The sequence below is a fragment of the Phascolarctos cinereus genome, unplaced genomic scaffold, assembly GCF_003287225.1.
Source record: "Phascolarctos cinereus isolate Bilbo 61053 unplaced genomic scaffold, phaCin_HiC Scaffold_726;HRSCAF=1367, whole genome shotgun sequence".
Lineage (NCBI taxonomy): Eukaryota > Metazoa > Chordata > Mammalia > Diprotodontia > Phascolarctidae > Phascolarctos > Phascolarctos cinereus.
In genome coordinates, this window is record NW_027556098.1 from 216,436,330 (window position 1) to 216,464,014 (window position 27,685).

General features: G+C 37.4%; 1 protein-coding gene across 2 annotated transcripts in view; it reads right to left on the reverse strand.

The window, feature by feature from the left end:
• ITGA6 (integrin subunit alpha 6) overlaps window positions 1–27,685 on the reverse strand; it is a 105,434-nt gene that overhangs the window by 36,883 nt on the left and 40,866 nt on the right. For both annotated transcript variants that reach the window (XM_020990970.2, XM_020990971.2), the window contains exons 2-5: window positions 9,759–9,883; window positions 6,202–6,281; window positions 4,124–4,379; window positions 1,367–1,498 (exon numbers count right to left, since the gene is read on the reverse strand). In XM_020990970.2, coding sequence (XP_020846629.1) covers window positions 1,367–1,498; window positions 4,124–4,379; window positions 6,202–6,281; window positions 9,759–9,883 — 593 coding nt within the window. The remainder of the gene's footprint in view (window positions 1–1,366; window positions 1,499–4,123; window positions 4,380–6,201; window positions 6,282–9,758; window positions 9,884–27,685) is intronic.

The following is a 27,685-nucleotide window of genomic DNA, read 5'->3' on the forward strand; positions in this document are numbered from 1 at the left end:
ATTATTTAGCATGGTGCCTACTTCTGAAGCATTTTCACTTGATCTTCATCTTCATCATTTCTTTCTTTGACCAGCTGCCATCTGATTTATCTTCTTTCTTTGTTCTTTAACTCAGCCTTTTAGTTGTGAATAAACAGTGCCTTCAGGATATAGGCTTTATTTTCCCCTTTCATTTCCTAATTCCTTATTGGATGTGCCAAACGTCTATAAAGTTAAAGCTAAAGATTTTTATAGAAGGTAGTTTTCAAAAATTTCAGGCTACAGTTAATTTTCTTCTTCAAGCTTCCTTGTTTGCAGTAGGATCACAGGACTGAATTGGTAGGACCTCAGGTATCACCTGGTCCGACCTCTTTATTTTACCGGCAAGAAAGCCGAAGGTGGTAACAGGAGTTGCCCACAGGCACAACACCACCAAGTAGCAAAGCCAAGATTCATTCTCAGATCTTCTCATGCCAAACCCAGTTACACCTATTACACCAAGGAGGACTCTTTATCAGTTCTAACCAAGTACTTTCTCCTCTTTGTTTGAGACAAATTCCTCAGCTTACTTTTGAATGGTTGATTTTCTTATGTTTTTGCCATGAAAACCACAGTAATTGTTCTTCATGTCAACTTACACCAAGAATTAGAGGTTTTTAAATCCTATTTATAATTACTGTAGTGTACTTGAATAACTTATAATAGCCATTAGTAATACCATGAAACCTTAGGCATTAAAGGATTGACACTTAGTCACCATTTTGTTAAGTCCCCATCATAGTTTCTGCAGTTAAACTCAAGCTAGAAAATAAATGGCACAAGCCAGGACCCAGCTGGCCTGGGTCTAAAGACCTTCCTGTCATACTTACCTTTCAGAGAATGTTTCCAAATCACAAAGTAAAAAAGATAAGGTCTTTACCACTCCATTTGGTAGTCCCAAACATAAAGAAACTCTTAAAAATACTTTCATAAAGAAGTTTGGATAGAGGGTTAGCACTCCACATGAAATTTCATATCTGTTTATCATTTTTTTTTAATTTCAGTATAGCCCACAGTTAAATGCCACCAGTGAGTAAGATGCCCTCCTTTTATGTACAAAGCAGAAGGCCACATCTCATGCCAAGGAATTTCAGGGAGGGCACCAGTTTGGGTAAAGATTGGCATTATTATTCTCTTTAAGTAATCTCATCAGGTAGAATTCCATTGCCAAGCCAGAACAAGTGTAGACAGTTACCTTTCACTATGGCTTTTATTAGGCAGAATCAAACAAACCCTGGAGTTCTGAGTTTCCAAGATTTGGGGAATGAAGCTTCAGAGAGAGGGCTGCAGGACTGTCATATAACAACAAACTGGTCTGGAAATGTTTGCCAACTACACTTATTCCTACCTAAATAACTGTTAGCTGGAACAGGAACTAGACTCTCATCGTGGTCAGTCTCACCACCAACTTCATATGGCCCATCTTCAAAGATATTCATGTCAAAAAAAGTGTTATTCTTTTGCTCTGCACGAACAATTCCTGAAGGAATGAAATGGCAAAAACAAAAAAGGGCATGAAGATAAAACCGAAAGAAAATAAATGGTTCCTAACACATTTTTCATGTGATCACTGAAAAGAAAAGAGCAGAGTTGAAAGGAGAAAGAGAGAGAATAATGATGAAGTGGATCATAATAACTAGGGTGAAAAGAATATTACTGTCATCCATGTAAATTCTAAAGAGTCAAGAAAATTGAGACTGTGATAATTTTAAAAAAAGATGCCTTGAATCTTAACGAAATCTATATGATGTCATGAAACAAGATGAAAACATGATGTTCGCTATAAAAATTGTAGAATATATATATGTATATGAGAAATTGACCAAAACTTCCTTTGTAAACAAACCAAAACCAATTTAACTTCTTTACTGTGATATGAAGAGTCAAAATTTGTTTTTAACCCCTTAGGAGAAAAATATGACCAGGTTATGACTTTTAAAAACTATATTCATTTAATTTTTAAAATTTCATATCACACACTCATATACTCTGTTGCTCAAAAAAAACCCCAGAAATAAAACCAAACTCCAAGCCCATTCTATCTCTGCTCTTATGTCAAGGCTTATAACAGCAAGAGGTGACAGTTACACAGTGCTTTATGGCCTAGGATTGCTTTCTATAAGTTATCTTTATGCTATCCCTGTGAGGTAGGAAGGACAGATATTATTATTATGATCATTTTACAGCTGAGGAAAATGAGGTCAAAAAAGAGGTCAAAGAAATTGAGGGACTTGCTCAAGGTTACTGGGCAAGAATGTGGCAGAGCTGGGGCACCAACCCAAGGCTGCTGCCTTCAAATCCACTGCTGCTTCTAAAACACTCCTGCTGTGAGTCCATACTTTTCACAGAAAGTGAAAGCACTATCCTCTTGCAGTTATCAGCAATAACTCCTCCTTGTTCAAGAGAAATTATTTAAAATTTCTAAATACTATTTCAATATGGTCAGAGCCACGTGGCAGGCACAGGAGGCATGTTATTATACCTTTTGTCAAGGAGTCACATGGGCAGATTAAGTAAAAATGTAATTATGAAATTTATTAGATGACAGTATTCGTAAGAACTATTTTTAACAGGAATCAAAACCTGAAAAGGCCCCGAAAGAAGGAAACTTTAAAAGCTATTTTTTCCTAGAGAAAAATAAATAAAATTCTTAATTGTTATTATTTCTAATCAGGTAATCTTCTTGATATGAGTTAGAAGAAAGCCAGCCATTCATTTGTTTTCTATTCTTTCAATGTCTGATAAAATTATTTTTATTATACTAGTAAAAGCTTTTAATGTTACTCTTAATTAATAACTGTGGACCAATTATCTACCTGACTCCCTCCCTGTCTCCCCAAACTATGCCTTTTCCTTGAAGTGATCATCTCAGCATCTCCTAATTGACTGAACTAGCTACTTTACCTTTTTGCAGGCATATGACATCCTAGAGAAAAATGCAACCAAAGAAATATCCACTACAACTGAGCTTTATGCATTCACCTGTCACTCCTTAACTTTTCTTGATCTTCTAGAGAATGATTTGCAGAAAAAAAAATTAATCTCCTGTTAGGACTCCTGTTAAGAGTAACAGATATCAAACTTGATAGTACTAACCATTATAGTTACGCTGAAAAGAAAATTATTATTTCCATGTATTATACATCTGCCTACATATGATAGATAATTATTAAAAACAGCAAATTTAAAAAGAAATAGGGATGAACTAAAAAAATTAAGACTTTGAAGAGGAATATAAATGTGGTATTATAAACCTTTTCCTTTAAATCATATAATTCAGAGGTAGGAAAAAATTAGGATATTTTGTTTCAATCTACTCTTGCTTCTTTTATGCTACATTCTTCAGGGAGAGATCTTGCTTACTCTTCTTAGTCTAGTTTAGACATTCTGAAGGATCAACGTTTTAAAATAGTGTAGTAATATTTTTATTCCTCTATTTCATCTGCCCCTTGCATCTGCATAAATAAAACTGCTCCCTTTTCTCATCTCCTTTCCTATAGCTATAGATTGCTAAAATCTGTCCTTTATTGGATGTTCAAAACAATTAAAGATTTTTGATATTGTTTTCTTCCAAAATCAAGATCCTACAGATCATTCTTAGTACTATTTTAAAAAAAAATTTTCTCCACTTGCTATCTAACAATAAAGTACTCCTTTAAATAAACTTAATCCTCACTGTAGGGATCATGGTAGCAGTTAAAATACTTTGAATTCTCAAAATTCGTTTTATAGATAATGACCTATATTGACAGCTTCAAGACATAGTGCTTCATGTCCAAAATTAAACCTAGAAAAGTAAAAATTCTTTGGCAAAAGTAAAAACTCTCACTAAATATACATACACATATAGATACACACATATGTATATATTTACATACACATTTACATACACATATACATATACATATGTTTTCCTACCTTTTCCCTATCCTACTTACTATGTCTAATCATTTATTTTCAATTCAGTACTAATTAAAAGAAACTTCTTTTTATAGATAATGGTGTATTTCGTGAAAAGGATACACAAGGCTCCCATCACCCACAGTTTCTCTCATGACTCTCAGGAGAATAATAATGCCATCTGTAAGAAGACAAGTTCTCTTACCTTTCCAATTGTAAGTGCCCGGGGCTCCAAAAACAATGTAATGGAAATCTTTAGTAAAAGTTGCAGATACACCTTGCTGACAGGAACCAAATTTCTCATGGCCTCTCAAACGGCCATCACAAAAACTCCAATCTCCTCCATCCATGTCGTCTTCAATGGTAAGAGACTGACTTAACACATAGCACCTCCCAATTATGTCCCGCGACTCCTGCTTGGTATTAACGTGTTGCCTTCTCTCATACCGATGGGCACACGTCTGTGAGGCAGGCATAGGAGATAAAAGTACAATTTAGTCTGTAAAAACAGTTCATAATGTTAAGCTTTGGAGGTCGACTGCACAGGGACCACGAACTATCAAAACAAGAGCTAATTCTATGACACAATAATTTGTTCATCATTTTAGGATCTGATCAAAAGGCATCCTCTAGTTCCTTGGTGAGATGATAACTAACTTCTAGCACTTCTAGTTCTCACCCAAGAGGAAGTTCCAAGTGCAACTGTTAGATGCTAATTCCCAAAATGGAAAGAAGAAATAGCAAATACTTCAATTTATTACAAAAATTTACAAAAACTAAGAAAATGCCTTATTTCCTTCTCTTTTTTTTGGTGAGTTAATTGGGGTTAAGTAACTTGCCCAGGGTCACACAGCTAGTATATTTCCTTCATTTTAAATCAACTCAATACTAACAAATTTGTAACAAGATGTAATTTTATGTTTTGAAAAAAAGAAAACATTGTAACATTTGCATATAGGGCCCAGTGCACTGATGCTTGAAATATATTTACATATGTTTGCATACATATATGTATGTATATTCACTTACATGTATAGACTACATATTAGTGTGCACATATATGCATATATATGTGTGTGAATTTATTATAGAGAGAAAGTCACATAAACATAAACTATTGGTACAGAGTACTCCCAGGGAAGGGAAAACCTCTACCAAGGAGATCAGCAACATTTCTGCATCTTAATAAGATGCCTGGGGCCCTCAGAGATTAAGTGATTTGCCTAGAATCACCCAGTAAGAATGTCAAAGGAAGGCCTTGAACCTAGGTCTTCCTGATGCTGAGGCCTGCTTCCTACTCACTATATAACACTGCCTCTCATTTACTGTGTGTGTGTGCTACTCTAAAAAGAGGGAAATATATAGTCTAAAAAGGTAATACTCTCTATTTTCCAATATTTTATTATAAAATCCATAGCAACCTCCAGGGTTCCATGAGACATGTAATGAAAACCAATGAAAACACTTATAAATTTCAATAACGAAATCCTTCTCCATCCCTTCCTCCTCACTCCTCCCTCCAAAAAACTACCATAAAAATAACAGAATCCTTTTGTTTCTTAAAATGCCCCTTATTCCTTTTTGCAAAGAATGCAAATTCATACAAACATACAACAGTGACCCAATCTACGGAAGATTCATACTAACTTTTTGCAAATTTTATGTTTCTTGTAATTATTTTTTACTCCAGTTCCATGATTTCATCAGTGAAGGTTACTTCAGGTGAGGAGTCTTAGTAAGTCTCACAGAGCACTGAGTTTAAGTGACTTGCCCAAAGTCACACAGCTAATATGTGTCAGAAGTGGGACAAGAACCCAGGTCTTCCTGATTCCAAGGCTGGCCATCTATCCAATATGCCACCTGGTGTTTCAACTTACCTATATGGATTGCAAATTTATTGTGTAATTACCAACTTATCAACTCCTATGGTTTTTAAATATCTTGTATATTTAGCATAGGTGACATACTTTTATGATTAAAAATTTGTTTTAACTGTTTATTACTTGTATGCAATTTTTTTTGGAGGCAATTAGAGTTAAGTGATTTGCTCAGGGTCACATAGCTACTAAGTGTCTGAGGACAGATATGAACTTGGGTCCTCCTGATTCCAGGGCCAGTGCTCTATCCATTGTGCCACTTAACTGCTCCTGTAATTTTTTAAAAAGGCAAGACAAACCTATTTCAAAGTATGTCAAAGAATAAACACTTCTACTGCTCATTACAGCCACTGGTAGCAAAGTCTAAAACAGCTGGTCCCTTAAACCTATGATTCTTAGTACTTACCACCACCTTTCCCCCTGGTCCCTGACTCTGGACAGTGACACCCATCCATTGGTCTTCCTTACTCTCAGAATTAGGGTCAGCTATGGTATAAAAAGATAATCACACACATATTTAGCACTTTGAGTTCTCCAAGAACATGAATATCTGCTTGCTTCTTTAAAAAAAAAATTGAAATTCTCTGCCCCCAGATCCTACCCAGAGATACATAGAAATTATTACTAACCTTGGACAAATTGATAGTTATTTGTAAGGATCTTTAAGAACATTCTATATATTGTTTTTTATTTTATTTGTTTTTAATTTATAAAATAAAACAAGCATTTCCATAATAGAATAATAAAATGATGATTACACATGCAACTACAAATCTATTATGTACAATTTGCTCTTCCTTTTAAATATATAAAAAATTTACCATGTAAATTTCTTCTCTCCACCTACCCCTCCCATCCTAGAGAAAACTACCACCAGACACAAATATGTATATATATGTAAAATCATTCTATCCATACTTATATCTATCAGTTCTTTCTCTGAATGGAGATAGGGTCTTCCTTCATATGTCCTTTGTAGTTAATTTGGGTATTTATGACAGTCAAAATGACTTAGTTGATCAAAGATGTTCTTAGAACAATATTGCTATTACTACACACAATGTTCTCTTGATTCTGCTCATTTTGCTCCTAATTATTTCATGCAAGTCTATCCATGTTTTTCTAAAATCAAAGAGCTCGTTATTTTTTATAAAAAGTTAAGAACTCCAGTTCTTTTCTGGGGGATTGGGGAATGGAAAAGTAATCAATGTTACATGACTTGCCCAGTGTCACACAGCTAGTGAGTGTCTGAGTCCAAATTTAAACTCAGGTCCTCCTGACTCCAGAGCCCAGACTCTATCCACTGTGCCACCTGGCTGCCCCATATATTACTGAAATATATAATACTAAATCATTGCTTGTTAACTCTTTCTCTTACCCTTTGACACTCTTCACAACATAAATGCCAAAAGATACTAATACCACTGTAAAGCCAAGGTAAATAAAGAGATCAACAATCCATCTGTACAAGGATTGTTAACAAGTACTTCTTGATGATGGCTAGAGGTAACATCTCCTATCTTGTACATTACCGTCACTTGTTCCTAAAGGTTACAAGCACAGAAGTGTTTCTTAAACTCCAACTTGTAGCCAAGACAGCAAAAAGTAGGTGCTTCTCAGCCGAAGACATCCAGTCAAAGAGCACCAGTAGAGCTGTATAATAATGAGTAACAGCACATTTCTCTTCATTTGAAGTAGAAAAGACTTCAACTCACTTTTTTTCCTTTTTGCTAACAATGTGTTTTCATGTTGTCAACCCCACTGGTTCGTGAACTTCTTGTAGGTAAGGATTGGTTTTTGCCTTTTTTTGTACACCCAGTACTTAACGCAGTGCAGGGTATACAATGGTCACTTAATAGACGTTTGCTGATTTAACAATTAAAGCTTCCTTTATAAGTCCCTAAAATGCCAACGATATGAATTACATTTACCAACACAGAATGACCTTCCTCTTCATTTCTATTTTATTTTCAACTAATAAATCATTTTCCTTCATGGCAATGTGTTTATAACAGAGTGAATTCTGAATTTTGGGTCAGAAAGATGTCTATTCAATATCTGCCTCTAATATATACAAGCTGCTATGACCATGGGCAAGTCACTCAACCTGTCTAAGCCTCAGACAACTCTCTAAGGCTATCACAAGATGGTGGAAGTTTCCACACCAACTCACAAATCACTAGGCCTTGACATACTGACATAAATAATCTTCACTATTTAAGCTAATCAGGGATCCGAAATCTAAGCTCTATTCAAGTGAAGTACAAAAGTTAAGTGAGAAACAACATTTAAGTACTAGCAAGTTCTAACTCCATTCCCAAGTATAACCCACTATGGAGTTTTACACCCGTCCTCCCATTGGTTTCAGCATTTCTCCTCAAAAAGGCAATAGTATTAACTCTAATCACTGAGACATAAAGATGGCATTTAATGATTTTGCAATCTAGGACTCTGGTAATATGAAAATTTAAAATAGCACCAAGTGGAAGGAACCTCTGTTCTTTTTCTCACATTGTATAAAGTGTGCAGAAATTATAACTGTAGTTAATAGTCTAGTTAAAACTGTAAAACAGCAGAGTTGCTAGACATTTCAAGGATAAATGCCTAAAAGTCTCCGGGCAGGGCACCACTAAAAAACGATTTGTTTAGTTGTTTTCAGTCATGTCCAACTCTTCGTGACCCCTTTTTGTGGTTTTCTTGGCAAAGATACTGGAGTGATTTGCCATTTCCTTCTCCAGCTCATTTTACAGATGAGGAAACTGAGGCAAACAGAGTTAAGTGACTGGCTCAGGATGACACAGCTCATAAATGTCTGAGGCCACATTTGAACTCAGGTCTTCCTAGCTTCAGGCCCCACACTCCATCCACTATGCCACCTAGCTGCCCTAAAGAACTGTAGGAAATAGTAAATTCGGTGTCAGAGGATAGCAAAACAGTGAGCAGTATCCCACTCACTATGGCACCAGATAAAAACGCGATATGAGATAGTAAAGAGAATGCTGGCCTTGGGGATCAGAAAGACCTACATTTCAGATTCTGTCAGATACTTATTAACTATGTGATACTTATTAGTTGTCTGACAGGTCATGTTTCCTCATTTGTAAAATTAGGATAATAACCCACGTACCTCACAAGGTTGCTACCAGCATCAAATGGGACAATGAAAGTAAAGCGTTTTGCAAGTCTTTAAAGCACTACGTGAAAGGGCGATATCATTACTATTTCTTACAAGGTAAGTTTCTAACCGAGCATCCAGAATTTTCATCATGTTTTCAACTTTCACCTTAGGAAAGAGATGTGGCATTTAAAGTCATCTTTTACTTTCAAATATTTTTCATATCAATTGTGGAGATTTGATCGCTGAGAATAAAATGCAAACTCTATTTTTCTCTTTGCTATGAATGCCTTCTTAAAGAATGGCCTTATGCAGTACCTCATTGTGTCAATAGGTGGCAATATCAGCACACTTTATTAGTGAAAGGCAGTGTTTTTAAATTAACTGCCAATCCTTGCTAGGATGGAAGCAGTAAAAAAAACTTTTAAAACACCTAGCTGAGATTTGAGACCTCATTACTTCATGAAAGAAAAAGTTTTAAATACAAACTATCAACATGTACAACTGTTAATGACACATGTAAACAAGGGTGTTTTATCCCCCTCACAGTGCTGGAAAGCACTTAGAGGCCACCTAGTCCAAACACGTCCATTTATAGATGAGGAAACAGATGCCCAAAGTGGTGACTCACTCAAGTCCACACAGGGAATAACAGAAGCGGAATCTGAACCCAGGTCCTTTAACTACAAAGTTGGCCCCCTTCCTACTTATACCCCGATAATCCATTACAAAAACAGTTAAAGGAGGAAGAGTGAGAAATTCACAAAAGTCACTACCTTCTAACACGATTCCTTACTCTAAGACCTCCAGAAATCGTATTTGTCTAAATAAAGTCAGGAAAAATTTACCATCATTATCAAATTCAATGCGTTGGCAAGGTTCCTGGGATGTGATGTCACAGCTGTACAGGCCTCCTGTCCGGTTAGCCTTCTGCAGTGGAAAAGCTCTGGCTCGGGGGGCCCCTACCAACAACCTGTAGACAAGATAAAAAGTAAAGGGGGTGTTTGAGCGTGCCTGGAAAAATCAGCATCTCTAAGATTGGCCAGAATAAAGCGACATTTACAATGGTTGGTATCAAAGACACTGGCAGATTCTGCAGGCCTTAGGCAGCCTTATCCATTTGTATTAGCTGCCCTCTCAGAACCTGTTTATTTACTCCTTAAAACATGGCACTCTCCTCTCATGTCCAATTACTTATCTCACTGTTCCTCTCGTTGCTCTTCCCACATTTAGACTGTAAACTCCTTAAGGGCAGGGATTGTCTTTTGCCTCTTTTTCCATCCCCAGTGCTTAGCACAGTTCCTGTTAGGCAGTAGGTACTTAATAAATATTTACTGAATTGAACTTAAAGGGGTAACAGGAGCCCTTAATCAGCTTTATGTCATGGACCCCTTTGCCAGCCTGGTGAAGTCTATCAGCCCCCTTCTCAGAATATTTTTGAACGCACAAAATTAATACATAATACATTATATCTATAGATATAGCTGTATAACAAACAACTATGCCCATTTTTTTTATCTATACTACTATATCTATGCAGATATAGCTGTCTATAGATTAGACAAAAAATAGACATAGTTGTTTGCATGTTGTCCCCCTCAATAGAATGTGAGCCCCTTAAGGACACTCTCTCTTCCATCCTCAGCACTAGGCACAATGCTTGGCACACTGTAGGCACTTAATAAATGGTTACTGACTGGCAGAAAACCAATTATATTGAAATAGTTATCAAAATAATTTTCAAAAAGTTCACAGACACCAGGTTAAGCTTCCCTGTTTCAGAAAGTCAGCTTTCTCTGCAAGTGATATTCTATCAACCCAACCATTATGAAGGACTTACTTTGTGATACTATGGTGGGTGGTTTTCTTGTCTCCTATTTAATGCTCTCCCAGCAGCTCCAACCTTCTAGGTTTGGACCAAAGTAAAATTGCCCATCTTTGGAATCAAAGAATCTTTAGAGTTGGAAGAGAGACCAACAATGTCTTTAATTCTAGTAATGCTGTGTCATTGTTGGGATCTGTTCTGCATAGATAACCCAGGGCAATTATGGAACAATCAGGAGTAGTAAAATGGAAATAAACAACTGAGTGGAGGGTAAAGGTATGGAGATGAAAGGGAGGAGAGGAGGCCACTGGAAGAGAACCAAAAGGAGAAAATTAAAAATTACTATTACAACCACTAGTCCCCCCATCCCAGGGTACATTCACATTCCCCAGGTGGCTTGTATTTTTCTGGATAGGAGAAGGGAAGAGATTGCTAAGTAAGACCTACCTAAGTCTGTCCGATTTTCAGGTCTAATAACATCATACAGTATTGTCATCAATTCTACAAATAGCTATTAAGAATCTGCTATGTGAGGAGCACCAGTATGTGAGTGGAAGGGAAAGGAGACACAGATAACTAACACACAGTCTTTATGAGCCCTGCCTAGAGATATGATATGATGGCGATCAGCCAAGACTGCTTAATAGAGGTACTAGATATCCACTGGGCACTTGGGAGACTGGGGTGGGGTCACTGGAGTAAGAACACAAAAGAAATGAAAGGCAGTTCTCTAACCTTAAGCAGCTTACAAATCTAAGTTGAAGAGATAAACCTGCATACATGAAATATTAAGACTTTACAGATCCCCATAATTAAATTCAATTCGACAAGCATTTATTAAGTACTTACTATGGACAAGGCACTGGAGATGCAAAAACCAAAACAAATCAAAAGTCCTTAAGATAGAGTGCCAAGAGAATAGAAATAAAAGTGTGTACAGAATAGAGGTTCATGGGTGGGGCTGTTTGTTAAGGTGACGAAGGGGAAAGGAAAGACCACAAACGAAAGGTGAGAATATCAAACTGTTTCGAACGTGTCTGTGCTGTACTATAATCTTTTTTAGGTGGTAAGCTAAGAGAGGCAAAGGGATGTTCTTTGCCATGTCTCAGGAACATCTAGTATAGATGATGCTCTACAAATAGCAGGCATTCAATTCATGTTGTCACCTGACTGACTGCTGCTCTGATCGATGGCTGCATTTAGAGGAAAGATCTGGCAGATGTAATTTTCTACGGCTCTTGCTGAATGCTGTGCCAGCAGTAAAGAACTGGTCCAGGTTCCCTGTTTCTTTTTTTTTTTAATTAATTTTTTTCAAAGAATAAAAATCTATTTCCCCCTCCATCACCCCATTGAGAGAGATAGAGAAGGGAAGAGAGGAGAGAGAGGGGGGAAGAAATGAGAGGGGGGAGATTAGAGAGGAAAAAGAAGAGGAAAAAGAGGAGAGGAGAAAGAAAGAAGGGAGAGAAACAGGGAAGAGGAAAAAGGGAGAAAGTGAGGGAGATAAAGAGGAAAAGAGAAGAGGGAGGGGAGGGGCAGAGAGAGAGAAGGAAGGGGAAGAAAAGAGAGGAGAGGAGGAGGGGAGGGGGGAGAGAAGAGAGAGACAAAGGGAGATTAGAAAGAGGGAGCAAAGGAGAGGAGAGAGAAGGAGGGAGAGAAAGAGGGAAGTGGAAGTGATAGTGATAGAAGAAATTGAGGGAGATAAAGAGAAGACAAGGAGAGGAGAGGAGGAAGAGGGGAGGGAGGGGGAGAGAGAGAGACACAGAGAGAGAGAGAGAGAGAGAGAGAGAGAGAGAGAGAGAGAGAGAGAGAGAGAGAGAGAGAGAGAGAGAGAATATGTGTGTGTGTGTGTGTGTGTGTGTGTGTGTGTGTGTGTTAAGGGAGGTGGTGTGTGTGACATGGTCAGACCTGTGCACTAAGAAAATCCCTCTGTCAGCTGTGAAGAGGAAAAATTCACTATAGAGAATGAGGTAGAAAGACCAATTAAGAAGCTAATGAAATTGTTAAGCTGGGAGGTTAAGAGTGAAAGTGAAGAGGGCCTGGACCAGGTGGGTGGCAGTTTGAGTGTAGAGGACGGGGCAATGCAAGAGATGTTTGTAGAGAGAGGAAAGACAAAGAAGATATGGCGACAAATCAAATATGTGGGGTAAAGAGAGTAACAAGTCAAGGCTGACTGAATGAAATGAAGCATTTTTTGGAAGCATTTATTAAGTACTTACCATATACAAAATATTGTGCTAAGAAAAATAAGGCAATCCCTGCTCTCAAGGCATACAGTTCCATGACAATGATGTACTAGGAACCTGGGAGATGAAAGAATGGTGATGCCCTCCAGGGAAATTTTGGGAAAAAAAAGTAGAGTTTTGGAATGAAATGGAAAACCATTTTTTAAGTATTTACTATGAGCCAAGCATGTGAATACAAATAAAAAAGCAAGGCAGCCCTGCTCACAAAGAGTGATTGGGAGAACTGATACATATAGGAGAGTTTGGATGAAATGTGCATGAAAAGGCCTAGGGGTCAATAAAGCATAATAGCATGGTACGAGGATAGGAAAATCCTGGCAGAATCCAGGTGGGTGGGTGGAGTTCTGAGTAGGTCCACCGGAACACAAAAGAGCGCTGCACTGGCCTGGAGTGCTCTGGATCTGGGAGAAAGACCATGAATTGTTTCAGACCTGCCAAGTCTGAGATGCCTATTAGACATCCAGTTTGAAAAGTCCAATAGGCAGTTTGAGGTATAGGGCTGGAGCTCAGGAGAGAGAGACTAGGGTTAGATAAATAGATCTCCGAGTCATCTTCATAGAGGTGATCATTGAAACCATGGCAGCTAATACGGTCTCCAAGAAGAGAGTGTAGAAGAAAAGAGTAGAGGGCCCAAGGCAAAGCCTACATACATTAGGGGAGGGGGCATGGATGATGATCTAACAATGGAGGAGAAATTGGCAGGCAGGTAAGAGGTGAACCACGAGAGTGAAATGTCAGGGAAATCCAGGAAGGAGAGAAGTATCTGGTAGGAGAAAATGGTCCTTGGTATCAAATGCTACAAAAGGATAAAAAGAACAAGGATTGAGAAATGGACATGAGATTTAGAAATTAAGAAATCATTGCTGACTTTGGAGGGAGAGATCTGGAGGGAGTGATGACACTAGAAGCCAGAATGCAGAGGGTTTAGAAGGGAGTGAAAAGACATTAAGTGGAGGCAGGGATGGGGGTGAACTGGATGTGTTTTTAGGCAGTAGAAAAGGAACCAGTAAATAGGGAGAGATGGAAAATAGGAAATCAAAGTAAGATTTGGTCGACAAGGAGGGGAAGACAGAAAAGGGGGGGGGATAGATAAAGAAGGGGAGAGAGACAAAGGGGGGCAGAGAGAAAAGGGGAACAGAGAGAGGATAAGGGAGGAGACAAAGTGGGGAAGAGAAAGACAAGGTGCAGAGAGAGAGAGACACAGAGAGAAGGAGAGACAGAGACAGAGAAACAGACAGATAAAGAGACAGAGAGAGAGAGAACCAGGATAATATGCTGGAGAAGATGGGAAGGGATAGAATCAACAGCACATACACAGAAGCTGACTTTGTTAAGGAAAAAGATTACCCCTTCATTAGAGGCCGATTGATCATCAGAGGAATATAAGTAATGTACATGCTCATGCATATTAAAATATCAAGCTGATTTTTTTATACTTATAATCTAGTATACAGTAAACAGTGCATATATCTGCATGGTGATGGCAGAGTTTTCAGAACAGTGAAAACAAATTTGTCTTTAAAAAAAGCCAAAAGAAAAAGAAATGAAGTGGTATATTATGCTGTCAAATTCCCTCAAAGTCAGGTTTGCCTTCATTACTGCCTACCCTTTAAATGGTAACAAGCCTATACTCAAAAATCTTTGAAATGCTCCTTTCCACCCCACGACCCTCACCCTTACTCCCATAAAGCCCTCTAGCCAGATCCTTTCCTCCCTCACCCAGGTAAATCCCTGTCTTCATTATTCCAGAGGAAGGAGAAATGAGCACTGGAAAGAACTAGACAGCAGAGGGCCCCTTGATCTCGCTCATGCAGTTTTCCAAGATTATTGTTCAGTCATTTTTCAGTCATGTCCGAATCTTCCTGCCCCCATTTGTTTTTTTGTCTTTTTTTTTTCTTGGCAAAGATACTGGAATGGTTTGCCATTTCCTTCTCCAGCTCATTTTACTGATAAGAAATTAAGGCAACAGGGTTATGTTCCTTGCCCAGGGTCACACAGCTGGTAAGTTTCTGAAGCGGGATTTGAACTGTGGCAAACATTAAAGATTCAGGGGATACTCTGATTAGGGAAATGGGGCTTACAAAAGTAAAGGTGAGTGAACCTGAAATTATCCACACCCAAGAGCAACAATCTGCTCTAGGTTTAGTAACCACAGGAAGGTATATAAGCCAGTTCAAGAGGTAAATTTGGGCTCCACATACTTTCAGTTCTGCTCACAACAAACTCCAGGGCAGCAGCTTACTGGAGGAAGATCTCACTCTAAACAAACGAATTAGATAAAAGAGAAGGGCTTCCCTGCCTACCAAAGGCACAGGATGCCACTAATCAGCACAGGAGATGCTAAAACATTCCATTGGGGATCTACTCTTATTGTCAGGGGCCAGCTAGGTGGAGCATACTGGGCTTGGAATCAGGACGACTCATCCTCATGAGTTCAAATCCAGCCTCAGACACTTACTAAGTGTATGACCCTGGGCAAGTCGCTCAACCTTGTATGCCTCACTTTCCTCATCTGTAAAATGAGCTGGAAAAGGAAATGGCAAACCACTCTAGTACCTTCACCAAGAAAACCCCAGATGGGGTCACAACTGAAATGACTCAACAACCGATTATCAGGAAGTTTTTCTTCATATTGGGCTGAAGTCTGCATCTCTGCCCTCTGGAGCCAAAGTAAGCCTAATCCCTCTTCCACAGGACAACACTTCAAATACTTGAAGGCACGAATTATGTCCTTCTTAAGGCTTCTCTTCTCCAAGATAAACATGACCATTTTCTTCAACTGACCTTCCGGGCAGCATGGTTTCAAGGTCCCTCACTCACTGTTGTGGCTGCCCTGCTCACATAGAGTCTCTCCTCAAATGTATTAGTCAGCTCTGAACCCGATAATCCAGATGTACTCAGATGAGAACAGCAAGACTCTTATTCTGCATGGCATTAAGTCATACTGGTATGAATGCAGCCTCTGCATTCATAGAAATAGATACAGTGCATAGAAACAATTCATTAACAGGCATTTTAAAGTTGTCTATTACGTGCCAAGAACTATCCTAGGTGGTACACATACTAAGGAAATATGAGCTCCATGTCAGCAAGGGTTATCTTTGGCCTCTCTGTATCACCAGCACTTAGCATACTGCCTGGCACATAGTCGTTGCTTAATGAACATTGATTGATTATCAATATTTCAGTACTAGGAGTCAGCATGTGCGTATATAAGCATATATAAAACATAAAAAAAATACAAGGCAATTTTGAGGAGGAAGGCACTGGATTTTTGAGGAATCAGTAAAGGCTTCATGTAAAAGGCAAGAGTTGAAATGTAGGTGAGGGAGAAAGGTCAGCAAATAGAGAAGGCTCCCAGAACGCTAAAAAGTTTTGGATTCTGGGTATCTGGTATCCTTCCCTGCCCTCCCCCAAATTCACTTCCCCTGGAGGTTTTCTGATCCACTCAGGAGAGGCCTGAGGTCCTTCAGTCCAGGAACCTCTACGTCACAGGGTCAGAATCCCTAATAGGACCTCTGGAATCCAGACAGCAAATTTCATTTACTGAAGCAAAACGTCAAACCATTTCACTCTTTCTTTGTTCTCTTCCCAAAACAACACTCTCCGTCCTGACCTATCCTATATTAATAAAAGGCATACTCATAACAACAATCTTAAATCCATAATGACAGTGCTGAAGGTATATTACATTTTGGCTTTAATGGAAAAATGGGAGAGGCTCGCAACATCAAGATGTCTATCTGGCCTACTACATCAGATCAAAACAAGAAAAAAATTAAATTATCATGGCTGAAAACAGAGCAAGCTTCTTGGTTTATACTTAAGCAGTTTTATCCACAAAAAAGAAAAAAAAACACAATAACTGTTTTCAACACATTTTTTATAGGACCAGCATATGATCACCTCCACAGAGATTTTGTCTGCCTCAGAATGTGCACTGCTATGCAAAGAACCATGGCACACTTACCAACAAGCCTTCAAAAACTTCAACCCTAAAACAAAACAAAATGAAATTCAAAAACCATAAAACCACAGTGCTTCCTGTAAAAGGTCAGGCAGAAAAAAACTGAAATTACATGACATCATTTCAACTGATGGAATAATGTGACCTACTCTAAGGCTATTAAGTCAAGCTTACTTCAAAATGCTTTACACAGTCCACTTTTCTGACCACCATCCAGTCTCTCCAAGTACCTCAAATGCCATCACTGAAATTCTTCAGTCATTCAAATTTCAAATCCATCTGCCTGTAGCATTTGAAAACCATTAATTCTAGGGAAAAGGAAAGCTTTGCTTCATGGTCCTTGGAAATAATTTAGGCCTTTGGGGATTCCCAATTATGCCTTAATTCAGCTTAACAACCCATCCAAAGAAGAGAAATATTGCTTCATCATACAAAATTGAGTTTTAGTATTTCTGAATTAAAATTTATGAAAATTAGTAGATGATATGATAGTCATTAGTGTGGTACTACTACATTTAGCCAGAACTAAAACAGTCATTTTTGAGGACTGGTTTTTTACTCCTGCCTAAAGATTCTGTGCAATCTAATTGTCTACTGAGTCCCCACTTTACTTTATCACTAACACCACAGGCTACATACAACACAACAAATTTTGGAGTTTAAAAAAAAATCTCTGAGCTAGAGATAATTAACCAAGTGTAAGGGTGGAGCTCCATTCCAGGCTAATTAATATAATCACGCATGGTCCAGATACTTGGATTGAATCAGTCAGAAGTATCAACTAGATGTGAATAAATCCTTAATCAATTTGAGAGGTTTACAATTGGCCAATGGGAGGGTAAAAGGCTGATGCCAAATAGGAAACATCTTGTAATTTCTTAAGAAGATCAAGTCATACTTTTTGGAGTCCAAATCCCCTTAATAAAAGGATTTGTTCTGTGAAGTTTGGATTCAGTCAAAGGGCTGTACTTGAGGACCTAGAGGGCCACACGTGGCCTTGAAGCCACAGCTATATTGAACCATAGACATAAAGACATCAGGCCATTCCCGGGACTGGGCAGTCAGGCAGTGAACCTGTATAGTGGTGAAAAGGGTTCCAGGTTGGAGAATCCCCATTTGAGAGTTGAAGCCAAGGCTCTGAAAAAGAACTGAAACAGGGAATGAGGGGGCAGAGAAGAATTTCTTTCTCTCTCTCTCTCTCTCTCTCTCTCTCTCTCTCTCTCTCTCTCTCTCTCTCTCTCTCTCTCTCTCTCTCTCTCTCCGTCTCCCTCTCCCTCTCCCTCTCTCTCTCTCTCCCTCTCCCCCAATAATCATGTTATCAAGGACAGTGGCTCAGTAGGAATGTTAGTGCATCCAGCTGGTGTCAAAAAGACTGGAGACAATACATCTACACCTGGGAGTTATACTCACTGGAAGAAAGGCAGATTCAGGTAGAACTCACTGATGAAAAGAGAAAGAAGTGCAGGTTAAGGAAGCTACAAAGGGATCAACCTAGGGACCAGGAGAAAGTTGTATCTAAGAGAATTTCACGAGGCCTCTGAAGGAAAAAAATAGCATGTAGTAACCATGAATTGTGAGATACTCCTTCACCACACGTTTTCTCTACATGTGCACCTTATCGCTTTTGTACTACAGTTTATGCCCACTCCCTATTTTATTATTTATAGAATTTTATTTGTTTTTTATTCTGAACTTACCGAATAAAATTAGAATTTCCATGTACATTTTGTTGTGGAATAGTTTTTTAGTCATGTCCGACTCTTCATGACCCCATTTGGGGTCAACCACTAGTGTGGTTTGCCATTTCCTTCTCTAGCTCATTTTATAGATAAGGAAACTGAGGCAAATGGGGTTTAAGTGACTTTCTCAGGGTCACACAGCTAGTAAGTATCTGAGGCCAGATTTGAACTCACCAAGATGAGCCTTCCTGACTTCAGGCCTGACACTCTATGCAATGCATCAACTAGCTGCCTTCCATGTATACACTAGACTAATAAGTTCATTTCTTTCTATATGTTGTGCACATAATCTATTCTACTCACTTAACTTTTCCATATTTTAACTTTTCAAAATTTAAACTTATATTTAGGTACCAAAAGGTTTTGAATATCACTGTTTTGTTGTGTAGTTTGAAATCTGATATTGTTAGACCCCCTTCTTTCCCACTTTTTTCATTATATCTGTTGAGATTCTTGAATTCCATTGTTAATTCTGCAGGTTCTATCAAATAATTCTTTAGCAGTTTATTGTGGCATTGAATAAAAATCAATTTAATTAGCACTGTCATTTTAATTATTTTGGCATAGTCTAACCACAAGCAATTAATATTTCTCTCATTATTTAGGTCTATTTCCATAGTGTTTTGTAGTTGTATTCATACAGTTCTTGAATGTGTGTGCTGACAGATAACTTCCAAATATTTTATATATCCTGAAGTTATTTTGGATGGAATTTCTCTTTCTATCTCTTCCTGCTGGGTTTTGTGATTTTATATATATATATATATATATATATATATATACACACACACACACACACACACACACATATATACACATACACATATACACACACACATATATACATATATATGTATGTATGTATATATACACGCACTTATATACATATATATTTTATATGTATATAAATGCTGATGATTTATATGGATTTTCTAATATCCTGTAAATTTGCTGAAGTTGTTTATCGTTTCAATTAACTTTTACTTCACTTTAGGGGTTTTCTGGATACGCTATCCTATCATCTGCAAAAAGTGATTGCTCTATTTCCTCTTTGCCTAAAATTATTTTCTCAATTTCTTTTTCTTATGTTACTACAGCCAGCATTTTTAGAACTACATCAAAAATTAGAGATTACAGATGTCCTTGGTTTATCCCTGATCTTACTGCCAAGGGGAAGGGTGAGAGGGAGAGAAAATATTTCTGTTAATTTCTTTTTAAAACTAGCGAGGTGTATGAGAGGGTGTTATAACTGTGAACTGTTGCATACATTTTCAGATGAAGTCGTATTATTAGTTTCACTTAACTGTTTTACTATAAGAGACTCTTATTACAAGAGGCTTCTTTTAATAATCTTGTCTTTTTATTACAAGAAACTTCTCACAGAGTAGGAATAATCTGTAAATGTTTGTCATGTAAAAACAAAACATATCAATAAAACTTTTTTTTTTTAAAATAGGCCTCTAGCCTTTCTTCATTACAGATAATTTTGGCCTGGATTTTAGTTTGATGGTATTTACTATAGTAATAGAAATTTAAATGTCTACTTACTCCTCTGCTTTTTAGTGTTTTTAATGGAAATGGATTTTGGATTTCTCAAAAAAGTTTCCCCCAGCATCTGTTGATATGATAAAAGTGCTTTTTAAAAATACTTTTATTATAAATATAGCCTATTATGTTTATAGTTTCCCTTAAACCAACCTTGCATTCCTCACATAAATCCAACCTGGTCATAATGTATCTTTTTACTACGTTTTTATTACAGCCTCTTGGCTAAAAATAAATTTTATCGTCCCAACAACCCTGTGAGGTAGGTTCTATTATTATCCCCATTCTACAGATGAGGAAACTGAGATACATGTTCTATGACTTGCTCAGGGTCACACAGTATCTGAGGCAGAATTTGAACATGTTTCCCTGACTCAGTCCAAGGCTTTATCTACTACACAACCTAACTGTGTTGTTTAATATTCTTATGTCAATGTTCATTAAGAATATTGGTCTATAATTTTCTTTCTCTGCCTTATCATTCCCTGGTTTAGGTATCAAGACTATATTTATTGCACAGAAAGGGTTTGGAAGGTTCTCTTTTTTCCCTATCTTTGCAAACAGTTTGTGCAATACTGGAATTAATTGTGCTTTAAACATTTAAGAGATGTCACTTGTAAATCTAGTCTTTTTTTGGGGGGGAGTTCAGTTTATGATTTGTTCAATTTCTTTTTTCTGTTACTAGATTACATAAGCAATCTATTATTCTACTAACATGGATATCTTATCTTGTTGCATGTATCTGCATTACAATATAATTTTTTTTAAGGCAATTGGGGTTAAGTGACTTGCCCAGGGTCACACAGCTAATAAGTGTCAAGTGCTTGGTCTAAGGCAGGATTTGAACTCAGGTACTCCTAACTTCAGGGCCAGTGCTCTATCCACCGCACCACCTAACTGCCCCTTACAATATAATTTTTATATTATAAATATTCACATTTCATCTAAGTTATCAGGGTTTTTGACAGGCATATAATTGGGAACACAGTTTGGTAGTTTCCTTTATTTCACCTTCAATTGCTGTGAAATCACTTTTTTCATTTTTAATGCAAACAATTTGGCCCCTTTTTTTAAAGCAGACTAGATAGTAAGTTTTTAAAATTACATGCTTCCTATCCCCAACAACAACAAGACCTGCTCTTGCTTGCTCTCTCCGTCTCTCTGTCTCTATGTATCTCTCTCCCTCTCCTTTCAATTTTGTTCATCTCTTCTTTGATTGTTGGAGTTTCTATTTTCCATGTTTAGTTGAGAGTTTTTGATTTGTTGCTTTTCTAGTTTGTTTTCTTTTTAGTTGCATGTCTAATTGATCTGTTCTTTCCCTCTTCTGCTGATGAAAGTGTTGAGCGATATAAATTTCTCACTAAGGACTGTTTTAGTTGCATCCCCTAAGTTTTGTTATACTGTCTCATTGTTGCCATTTTCTCTTATAGAATTGCCTTCATTTCTATGATTTGCTCTTTTGAGCCACCATTTTTGGGGGAATTAAATTAGTCTCCAATTAATTTTAATCCTTTATTCAAAGGCCCTCTGAAGAATAGAATTTTTAATAAAATGCTGACAATAAAGGATATCTTCAAGACCTTTTGGGGGGGGACATCATTGTGAGGTTTTTATTCCTTGGTACATGATGGTCAATTTTTGTAAAGTAGCTAATCTCAGCTATTTTATCCTCAGGGAATCATGTAAACATCATTCTGTTCCAATTCAATAATAGCCAGAAATCCATCATAATTAACTTTTCTAAAGTTTTATTCAGTCCCTAGCTTTTTTTCTAATTTTTGCTATATTTGTTTAGGGTTAAAAGGGGTAGATTGAACAACATTCCTCCCTTTTATAGTTTTACTGTCCATTTCTCCCTGCAATTTGATTAATTTTTCCTTTAAGTATTTATCTAAGCCATTTAAAAGTATTCATATTTAAGTATTTGCAATAAGCCATTCAGTGAATATAAGTATTGATGTTGATTATCTATGGTGCCTTTATGCATAATGTAATTTCCCAGCTTATCACTTTTTATTGTTTTTTGTTTACTGTTGCCTTGTCTGAAATCCTGATTACTTACTCCCTGCTTTTTTTGAGTTCACCTGAAATATACTTTACTCCATCCCTTCATTTTTAAACGTATATGAATCTTTATGTTTCAAATATGTTTCTTACAACATATTGTTGGAGTGTGCTTTCTAATCCATTCTGCTATTATCTTCCATTTCTTGGGTGAGTTCAATCCCATTTGTGTTTATGGTTATAATTACAAGTATGCATTTCCTTTTATCTTGTGTTCTTATACTTTTTTCTGCCTTCTTTTCCTTTGTCCTCTAAAAGAATCTGATGAAAGAGAAGGAATATGTCTAACACTAGTGATCTAGAATGGACATAAGCCATTTCTGCTGTCGTGACTCTTCACCTTGCCTTACTCCTAGTCACATGTTTTTACTCTTTCTTTCCTTTTAAACCGCTCAGCACAACTTGCCCTGACACTGGAATTTGTTTGTCCTTTAGCTATACCCACAACAAAAAGCCATAGCAAGAGGTCTCCCTTCTTATCTCTTTCTATTTCCCTGTTGAGTTTAATTCATTTTTACACCAAATTCTGTGTGTGTGTGTGTGTGTGTGTGTGTTCAATTGTCCGGTTCAAATGAAAGAGAGGTTCATGGGATGTCTATTTCCTCCACCTCTTCTTCGGTGTCATCATAGGGTCCATCTCATTTATTGCTATTTATGAGATGCAGTAAACTCCGACCTCTTCCTTCTCCTTTCCTATTCAGTAACATATTCCACTTTCCTTTCTATTTCCTTCTTCAACTAATACTATTAAAAAACAAACAGCTCCAGGACCTGTGCTTTACTTAACTTTCCCTAGAACTGCTGCAGTCTAAGGAAGACACTTGTTTCTTTTCCCACATTAGAATGTAAATGATTCTTTATCTTGATGTCCCTAAACAATCAATCAAATGTATTTACCTTTCTAGGTTTCTCTTAACTCCTGTGTTTGCATTTGCAAAGTTTCTACTCAATTAAAAAAAAAAAACAGGAATGCTAGGAAGTCTTCTATTTCATTAAAGGTTTATTTTTTCCCCTCTTTTGCCAGGTAAATTATTCTTGGTTGTAAGCCTTTATCTTTTGCCTTTCATAATATATTCTAAGCTCTCCTATCCTCTGAACTGGCAGCTGCCCAGTTTTTTCATGATTCTGACTGTGGTTTCTTAGTACTTGAACTCTTTTGGTTCGTTATATTATTTTTCATTTGATCTGGAAGCTCTGGATTTGGGGCATGGCACTCCTGGGAATTTTCAGTTGGGAATTTCTCAGGATGCTACCCAATGGATTCTTTCTTTAACATTTCCATCTGGTTTTAATAGAGGTGGGGACGTTTCATTTACGATTTCTCAAAGAATGGTGTACAGGCTTTTTTGTTGTTGTTATAATTTTCAGGTAATCCGATGATTATCTCTTAACCTACTTTCCAGGTCAGTTATTTATAATGTACTTACCTTAAATTTTAATTTTTTATAATCTTTTGATTTTAATATTGTTATCATGCAGTCCTTACTTTCTGTTTGGCCCATTTCATGAAAGTTGGCTATTGGGTAAGCATCTTTTCTAAGTGATTACCATGCCTCTCCAGCTGTCATTTAACATTAGATTTCACATTTCTTGCTTCATTTATTCCAGGTTTTCTTAGAGTACTTGTGTCCAGGGTATTCTTTTCTTTCATGCTCTATATGGACTTGTTATAGAAGTATTTTCTTCTTCTGGGTTTATCTCTTAGGCATCTCTCAGGCCACAGTATTTCTTCGTTGTATTTGGCATTTTCTTCTGTTTATTATATCTCCAGCCTCAGTTTCTGGAATGACCCTTTGTGTTTGGGTAAGATTCTGTTCCCTCCTGTATCCATGGATCATGGAGATAGGCCCTGCTTGGCCCTGGATGTGGTTGGTTCTGAGATTTGACCTGCCTTCTACAGGATCCCTGCATCTCAGTATCCTGATAACTCAACTTATCTCAGGCCTGGAAGGTCCCCACAAGATCATGTTGTTTCTACAGGTAAGCAGCAGGCCTCCAGCAAGATTCCAGGTGCTTAGTTTCCCCAGGGCTTCTCTGGCCCTTCTGCCTGCTATGGCTAAGACTTGGTGCTGCCCAAGTACCAGTCTGGTCCTGTCTTCTTCCATGACTTGTGGGCTGCCCACATACTGAGCTGGTCCTGTCTCTTATTGAGGTCATCACTATGGCTGTCGCTTTGATCTCATCTACTCTCCTGCTGTACCTCACATACTGATTGCCTGGATGCCTGTCTGGCCCTGTCTTCTACTATGCCTCAATCAATAAACATTTATGAAATGCAATGTAAAGATAAAAATGAACCAGTCCTTGCCTTGAAAGAGCTTACATTCTTTCAGGACAGACAATATGTGCATAAACATATAAAAACAAATGCCAGGTAAATTTCTTTGAGGGACACGGGCACTAGTAGCTAGGAAAGATGTCCTATGGAAGGTAGTGTTTAATTTGTGAAGGAAAATAGGGATTTGAAGAGGCAGAGGTGAGAGGAGAGTGCACTCTAGGCATGGGGAACAGCTAGTCCAAAGACTAGGGAACATACAGAGGGCTATAAGGTTCGTGAAGTGCTTCATGTATGTTATTTCATTGGACCTACACAGTAGTAACCAACAAATGGTATGAAGAGGAAGTGACCAGTTCAGGCTCATACAGCTACAGTATGAGCGTGGGTTTCCAAACTTCACCTCTCCAAGTCTAAATCCAATACTCTATCAATTATTTCACATTAAGGCTCTCAGGCCAGGGCCAAATAAAATAGTCTCCTGATTCCTCAAGCCAATGATATTGCTAACTAAACACAATTGTGAGCAGCCTTCAGGGCATCATCAGATCTTTCCCATCATGTACCAAGCCAACAATACAGCCATCTTTTCACCCGAAGAAAACAGCATACCAGAGGAACAATCTTGTTACAGTACAAGTCCATCTCAATGAGAGTCAACTGTCAATTAGCGACCTGCAGATTTATCTCCCTCAAATTTTGCTTTCAAGGTTATTGACAGCATCTCTCCTATTTCATTACAGCTTTGTTAACATCTAGATTCCCTCTATTAATCTTGCATGCAGAGAATCCTCTGAAACCCAGATACTTAACCACCTCTCTTACTACAAAGCAAGGATGGACAACCTCATTTGAAAGAAAGCAGGGTAAACTGAAGGACCTAAAGTCAGGAAGATCTGAGTTCAAATTCAACTTCAAACACTCCCTAACTGTGTGACCTTAGGCAAGTCACTTTCAACCTCTATTTGTCTTAGTTTTCTAATCATAAAAAGGGGATAATAATAGCGCCTACTTTGCAGGACTGTTGTGAGGATCAAATGAGATAATATGTAGAATACTTAGCACAGTTCCTGGTACATAATGAGTGCTATATAAATGTTAACAGGTATTATTATTCATTCTTCTTCTTCATCATCATCATCATCATCATCATCATCATCATCATCATCATCATCATCATCATCATCATCTCCCAAATTGGTGATATTACAAACTAAACTGGGAGCCACAAGCAAAAAAAAAAAAGGCAGTATTTTAGGTCAGGTCTTCAGAGTACCACCTCATTATTGCTTGAAGTGAATTTACAGATTTAGAGCTAAAATAGACTTAAAGATTGCCTAGTCCAACCATTTTCTTTTAGAGACTAGAAAAGGCAGTCCAAAGAAGTTAAATGACTTGCCCAAGGTCACACAGCTAGTTGGAAGGAAAATCAAGAATAAAATCCAGGGTGTCTGGTTCTAAACCTGGCATCATTATACCATGCAACTTATCCCAAATTATTTTAAAAAAAGACATGAAAACTCACCCCAAGCCAAACAAGTGGAGAGATTTTTTTCCCCTAAATTATTAATCCCTGCTTCTGCTACCCTCCAGGAATACAAATAGTGAAGAGTAAACAATAGTTACTTGGAAAAAATTCAATTCAAAAAGCATTTATTAAATGCCTCTTTGCCAAGCACTGTACTAAACACCAATGCTACAAAGGCAAAAATGGAACATTCCTTGTCCTCAAGAGACATCTTTTACTAGGAAGAAATAAAATATACATTAATAAGTAAAGACAAAGTATTATCAAGGGAGAGGAAGATCACTAACAAGTGACTGGGGCAGGAAGGAGGCACGGTCTCAGATAGGAGGGGGAGGTTAGGCTGATCTATAAAGGAACCTTGAGATTCCATGAGGCTGAGGTGAGAAGGGAGGACATTCAAGGCAGGGAGAGAGTCTGTGCAAAGACATGGGGGAGGAGGTAAGATGAAGCATCCATCACATAGGAGGAGGAACATGTAGGCCGGTCTGGCTAGAATACAGCATGAATAAAGGGAAGGAATTAGAAATCAGTCTAGAATGATAAATTCATGATCCAAGAGTACTGGAGAGAACAGACTGGGAAGGATTTTAAGTTCTAAACAGAAGATGTTAATGTCAATTTCTTCTGGGAAGAAAATTTTACAAAGTTTTGCAAGCAGTGATAAAAAATCTTTGTACATATAAAATTTTTCTTTGTAATATATGTACATACTTATGTGTTCACATTTACATGTGTATTACATGTATACTGTGCATATATATAAATACAAACCTGGATTGTGTGTATCTATATAGCTTAGAAAGTATTGTGATGAAAAAACTTTGTAACGATCAAATTTTTTTAGTAACATATGTACATACTTATATGTTCACATTTGTGTTACATGTATATAATATGTATATAAATGCAAACATGTACATCACATTGTGTATGAATAGTTTCACAAGTAGTTGTAATGAAAAAACTATACGTAACAAATTTCTGTAACATGTGTACAGTCATATGTTCACACATATGTTGCATGTATAACATGTGTATAGAAATACAAACATGTACGCTGTGTGTATATAGTTTCACAAGTAGCTGTGATGAAAAATGTAATTTTCTTGGCAACATATGTATACATTTCTGTTTCATACTTACATGTGTGCTACATGTATACAATATGTATACAGATATTAATATATGTGTGTGGGGGTGTGGGTGTATGTGTATATGTGTGTGTGTGTAATTAAGGGATAGAATGCTAGACCTGGAATAAGGAATACCTGAGTTCAAATCCAACCTCAGATTTTCTAGATATATTAGCTGGGTGAGTCATTTAAATTCTGTCTGCCTCACTTTCCTCATCTGTAGAATGGGGATAATAATTGCATCAGGATTGTTGAGAGGATAAAATGAATTAATATTTATAAAGCAATTCACAAAATTTATTGCTCTATATAAATGCAAGCTATCAGTTATTATGTAACATACTCTCATATCTAAGGCTTTGAGCATACTGATCATCCATTAATTAATTTTTACACTTATGAACTAGAACGTCATAAAAGGTGGTGTCACAGATATAGTGGACAAACCTTAGGATC